The sequence below is a fragment of the Ictalurus punctatus genome, chromosome 2, assembly GCF_001660625.3.
Source record: "Ictalurus punctatus breed USDA103 chromosome 2, Coco_2.0, whole genome shotgun sequence".
Taxonomy (NCBI): domain Eukaryota; kingdom Metazoa; phylum Chordata; class Actinopteri; order Siluriformes; family Ictaluridae; genus Ictalurus; species Ictalurus punctatus.
This window is the reverse complement of record NC_030417.2, coordinates 39309503-39315618: the sequence shown is the minus strand read 5'-3', so window position 1 is coordinate 39315618 and position 6116 is coordinate 39309503. Positions and strand designations below refer to the sequence as shown.

Here is a 6116-nt window from a genome sequence, read left to right as displayed (position 1 = left end):
TTGGGAATGTTGCGCGATACGGGATCCACGTTTCACGTTTTGGCGAGCGACGTACGCAGGCAGCTTTTTTTTTTTTTTTCAAAACGGCTCACGTGGCATCTGTTCAGCGCACGCACGTGGAGACGAGGAGGGGAAAGTAGAAAGTAAATATCTCACAAAATAAAATTGGAAGACTCCTGGTTGGAAAGAGTTCAATAGGGGAACGAGGGAAGTTTAGCACGGCGGTGATTTCAAAAATAAACTAGAGATGCCACCGATCCCACACTCCGGAACAGTACTAGTCCCAGCATCAGCATGGGAATATACTTCAAATATAGTTTCTCATATGAATTCACAGGGGTGCCAATAATTGTTGCACACCTATATTTAACAAAGATATATATATATATTTTTTTGATAAACCTGTGTTGTATTTGTAATTGTTTGATATCCATGACAGCAGAGTATTCTTCTGATGTTATTTATTTATTTTACAAAAAGTTAAACAATAAAGACAATTTTTCACAGCCTTCTTTGCTCATATTTACCAAGGGTGCCAATATTAATGGAGAGCACTGTGTATGTATGTGTGTGCATATTTCCATGAGAGTTTCATCATGTGTGCAGGTTTAAGTGTTGATCTGGACACTTCATAAACTCTTTCAGACTCAAACTATTCATTTGATCTGATGAATCACTTTCGTTTGTTTGTTTGTTTGTTTGTTTGTAATAAACGGATGTCAGTAATAACCTCCTGCACTTCATATAATAATAATAATAATAATGATAATAATAATAATAATAATAATAATAATCCTCTGACTGACCTGAGTGATGAGTTAAATGCCTCGAGTTTGTTTATTAAGAGGTAATAAACTTACCCCGGGGGCATCGTCGCGGCTCGGTCACGTGCTCATGCTGCTGTTGGCATGGCAACATTCAAACAAATTCAATTCAAACGTTTTATTAAAAAGGAAGAAGTGATCAGCGTGTTTGCGGGTTTGGTGAAACGCTGAGTAACTGCTGCTGTTCGGTGTGATGATGTGCGGAGTTTAGTGACAGTGAATAATCTTCCTCAGGGCTTTTCTTTCTTTCCGGGATTCAAAATGGCGTCGTGTGGGACGTGTAGCGCTACTGAGGGTGCAGGAGACACCTCTGCTCACCCCGCCTCGTGCACTGATCCAGGGGCAGTGAGGAATGTAGGATACGGCCCTGCTGCGCTTCGTATTCTTATTCTTATTGTACTTATTATTCTTATTCTTATTCTTATTATTCTTAATAATAATAAGACAGCAACAACAGCACCAAAAAATAATCTGTTATTAATAAATATATTAAATAATTAAAGGGCATTAACAAATTCTATGTTCCTTTTTAGTGTGTTATGAAATAATAATATATTATTATGATTATGAGGCTTTTGTGCCTCCTAAATGTCCTGTCTCAGGTATTGTGCTGATTTCTATGTGTATTTTTTTTTATTTTTTTTTAAAATCTCGTCTCATTTGATTATTTATTTATTTATTTATTTGATCATTTATTTATTTATTTATTATTTTCAGGTGTCTGAATTAGCTTACAATGTGGACACTTTTAAACCAGCCAACTAACTAACTAACAAACAAAATGAATACGTAAATAATCAGACACGCTACTCGATACTTACAAATGAACAAATATTTTAACGCTCACAATCAAAGTAAAAATCAGATCAAAGTCATCAGCGCAATAATAAGATCAAAGTAAATGAATAAAAAGCTTAATAAGACACTTTCTCAACAATGCAGTGCTTAACGTGTGAGGGGAAACCAGAGCTCCCTTTAAATGAACCACCTGTCATTTCTGAAATGTTTATTTTAAAAAGATTTGATTAAAGCTACAGAAATGTTTCTGTTTATTAAGCGTCATTAATTACTGTCTTCATGCCTGTGTTGTTTATTAAAATATTTTTCTAAACTTTAAGGCTGTTTGTGGATTTAAAAGACTTTTTAGGCGATTAAACACGTCATTTATTTTCTTTAATAAAGAAAGTAATCAAAGCTTCGGTGTTAAACCTCCATCTGGGCCACTCCCAAACGGCGCTTTGTTTTAAACATAGTGCACTACGAAGTGCGCAGGAGCCCTTGTTACTTATTGCGTGTAGTGCGCGCGCGGAGGGATCCGAGGAGCAAGTTGGAACGGTGCTCGCGGCGGTGTGATGGTCGCGGTGCATTGTGGGAAAGAGGAAGACTAGCAGCCGGCAGAGAAATGGTGAGTGAGGATTTATGTTAGCATAAAAACAAACAAAAACAATCCGAAAGCGAGTGTTATTTATTTACTTATTAATTTTGAATAATTTCTACACTTTTACTGTTTGACTCTGAAATCGTGTTTTATTTGCATTTCTGTCAGGAGTATACTCCAGTGTTTGTGTAAAACTGCTGACAATGCAGGATCTCCCTGCGGCTGTATTTTTAGCACGCTAACGTTTGCTAGCTAGTCTTAGCTGATTAGCCGAAATGTTTTTGTTCTGGTTTATTAAAAATAAATTGTAATGTTTCAAACGGACGTATCGGATTCAATAGCATAAGAAAGTTTTTATCTGAAATTTGCGTGAACTAGCTAGCTAACATTCTTATTTTATGGTCACACCGCTGTGACATGCAAGCTAGCTTAGCTTAGCATAGCCTAGCCTAGCCTAGCCTAGCTTAATGAAATGAAATGACCTGGAAGAACGGAGGAAGAACGGAAGATTCGCGGATGGAAATGAATCACTTTATTGGTTCAGAATTAATTATATTTTAAAAAACTGCATGATTAATTAAAGATCAGCTCCGGAGCTGTGGAGGAGATTTAACTGTTAAAAAAAAGTCAAGTAATTGTTTTGTTTAAAATTGAAATATTTATTCCTTTTTTAAATTTCTTTCTTCCAAATGTAATTAAAGCTGCTCTGTTTCCCCCCTGAATCAGAGAGACAAAGGATCCGAAACGCTGTCGTTTTTCATTTTTAACAAAAGTTTTGTTTTCTCGTTGTTGCACTTTTTTAAGTGCCTTGTGACGTCATTGCCATAAAGTGGGCGTGGCCTACGAACACGCTCGCCTGTCAGTCAAAGTTTATGTCCTCGGTTTGTTTCTGAACCGAAAGAATATGTTTGTTTTTGTTGTTGTTTATTTCGGTTTGAATGACATAAAAAGATCAGTTAATGACGTCCTCTACACACGAGAGATGACTCTTTATATATTCTTATAGAAGCATCGAGAATAAATACAACCAATAAACACTGCATTAATCAGAAACCTGAGCCAGAACGTTAACGCCGTTCATCTCGTAGCGATGGCGCGCGCGCGCGCTGATGTCTGGAATCTTCTAGACGCCAGACGAGAAGTCGGTTCTTGTAGTCGACATGTTGGATACAGGACACCTGGGAGACTTTGATAAGGGTTAGATGGTTATGGCCAGACGACTGGACCATGGAGCAGCGGAAGAAGGTGGGCTGGTCTGATCTGATCTGATCTGATCTGTTGAAGAGATGGCTGTCGGAAGATGACAAACCCGTGGAGGGAGTGTGACGTTCTGCAGGCACTTTGGCGTGTGCCACCGGTCTACACGTTGCAGAGCAGGTACACCCCTTAATGGTAATGGTGAGGAGGAATGTGGTGAAGGTGTTGCCGCGGTCTTCAAATCCCTCGCATCTCAGTCCGATCTGTATCTGTAGGATGTGCTGGAAGTCCAATCTGACTGACGGGATTTACCCCACAGGGATCCTTCAGAGGTCTTGTAGAGTCGGAGCTGATTCGGCAGCACGCAGAAGACCTGCAGCAGATCAGGCAGACGGTCCTAATCTCTCGGCTCGTATCAGCGTTCGTATTCGTTCCTTTGTAGGACCGTTTGGGGAAATGTCTATTTCCTGGCCAGTGTCCAGGCAGGAAGTGAGGAATTCTGGACAGGAATTTGGGTCTGTTGGGAAAATGTTTCTGTTTTAAGCGGTACTTCCTTTAACTGAAGAACCGCTTAAACGCTGTTTAAATGAGCGCTTTCAGTCTGGAAGCTTTTAAAAAAAAATTATCTTCAACAAAATCATTTTGTGTTCAGTTTCAGGTTTATATTAATACGCTCATGCTGATGTGTTTTCGTTTCTATAGTAACGGCTCACACACGGGGACTTTTTCATTTATGGAAGGAGTCTCCAGTGTTAGTGCAGTGTAACAGTCAGAGTTTTGTAAAGTTTCCCAACACATGAAAAGGGTTCAGGACTAAGGAGTTTATGCTTTCTGGTTTCTCTGTAAAATAATATGCGTTTTAGAGAGACGGAGAGAGAGAGAGAGAGAGAGAGAGAGAGAGAGCCAGACAGAGGGAGAGAGACAGACAGACGGAGAGGGATGGAGAGAGACAGACAGACAGACGGAGAGGGATGGAGAGAGAAAGACAGACAGGGAGAGAGAGAGAGAGGGAGAGAGACAGACAGGGAGAGATAGAGAGAGAGAGAGAGAGAGAGAGAGGGAGAGAGACAGACAGACGGAGAGGGATGGAGAGAGAGAGATGGAGAGCAACAGACAGACCGAGAGGGATGGAGAGAGAAAGACAGACAGGGAGAGATAGAGAGAGACAGAAGGAGAGGGATGGAGAGAGACAGACAGACGGAGAGGGATGGAGAGAGACACAGACGGGGAGAGATAGAGAGAGACAGAAGGAGAGGGATGGAGAGAGACAGACGGAGAGGGATGGAGAGAGACAGACAGACGGAGAGGGATGGAGAGAGACACAGACGGGGAGAGATAGAGAGAGACAGAAGGAGAGGGATGGAGAGAGACAGACGGAGAGGGATGGAGAGAGAGAGACAGACAGACGGAGAGGGATGGAGAGAGAGAGATGGAGAGCAACAGACAGACCGAGAGGGATGGAGAGAGAAAGACAGACAGGGAGAGATAGAGAGAGACAGAAGGAGAGGGATGGAGAGAGACAGACAGACGGAGAGGGATGGAGAGAGACACAGACGGGGAGAGATAGAGAGAGACAGAAGGAGAGGGATGGAGAGAGACAGACGGAGAGGGATGGAGAGAGACAGACAGACGGAGAGGGATGGAGAGAGACACAGACGGGGAGAGATAGAGAGAGACAGAAGGAGAGGGATGGAGAGAGACAGACGGAGAGGGATGGAGAGAGACAGACGGAGAGGGATGGAGAGAGACAGACAGACGGAGAGGGATGGAGAGAGACACAGACGGGGAGAGATAGAGAGAGACAGAAGGAGAGGGATGGAGAGAGACAGACGGAGAGGGATGGAGAGAGACAGACAGACGGGGAGACAGACGGGGAGACAGTGAGAGAGAGAGACAGGGAGAGAGAAAGAGAGAGATAGACGGGGAGACAGACAGAGAGAGAGACGGACAGAGAGAGATGGAGAGACAGAAAGTGAGTGAGAGAGAGAAGCGATGTTCACACACTCGGTGATGTTCTTGCTGAGATTTGATGTGAAGGTGGTGTGGGTGTTGTGCTGTAGCTGATTTCAGTATTGTGTATGAATGTAAATAATTCAGATTGAATGTGGTGTCAGTGACTGCGTTTACACGGACAGCAGTAATCTAATTATTGACCTTATTCTGAATAAGACAATATTCTAATTAAGGTGTTTACATGAGTTGCTTTTGGAATACTCCTTTCATGTTCCTGTTTTATGTTCTAGAACATAATTAGATTGACGTCACACGTCATTACGTCCCCGCGCCACGCCGTCCGACGACCCTCCAGAATTTCACGCATCAACACACAGTTAGTCTCCGTTATGGGACCGTATACAGTTCTGGGTGTTTTTATTTTTAATTTTACGAAAGCTTCAAGTGCGGTTAATTATTAGTCGTGCTGTACGCGCTAATAGACGACTGCTTGAAGCCGTGGGCTGCGTCCCAAACCGCGTAATTACCGTCTATATAGTAGCCGCGATACATGTATTTCTATACACGATACATGTAGGTAAGTACGTGGTTTCGGACACAGCCGTGCTCTTGTTTACCATCCAACGGTTGAGTATCAGAGTATCGTCTTAATCGGGTTGATATCGGATTATTGTTGTCCATGTAAACGTACTGAAGTTCACACTAATCCACTTCCTCCTGTAGTGTGAGTATCAGTAAAGTGACACGTGGTCTGTTTCCTCCTA

At 42.2% G+C, this 6116-nt stretch overlaps 2 protein-coding genes across 4 annotated transcripts in view; both read left to right on the top strand.

Annotated features, from left to right (window-relative positions):
- The first annotated feature begins 2121 nt into the window (after positions 1-2121).
- The window catches only part of elob (elongin B), an 8466-nt gene continuing 4471 nt past the window's right edge, over positions 2122-6116 (top strand). The window contains exon 1 of the mRNA XM_017496406.2: positions 2122-2229. Coding sequence (XP_017351895.1) covers positions 2227-2229 — 3 coding nt within the window. The 5' untranslated portion in view covers positions 2122-2226. The remainder of the gene's footprint in view (positions 2230-6116) is intronic.
- Positions 2237-6110, top strand: LOC128629283 (octapeptide-repeat protein T2). 3 transcript variants are annotated; one of them, XM_053676657.1, is made up of 2 exons: positions 2237-3579; positions 3719-6110. In XM_053676657.1, exon 2 carries the CDS (start codon positions 4371-4373, stop codon positions 5316-5318), a length of 948 nt encoding a protein of 315 aa, XP_053532632.1. In that variant the 5' UTR covers positions 2237-3579; positions 3719-4370; the 3' UTR covers positions 5319-6110. The 3 variants fall into 3 exon arrangements, with proteins under 3 accessions (XP_053532632.1, XP_053532627.1, XP_053532630.1); XM_053676652.1 differs by having other exon boundaries at positions 3675-6110; XM_053676655.1 differs by having other exon boundaries at positions 3657-6110.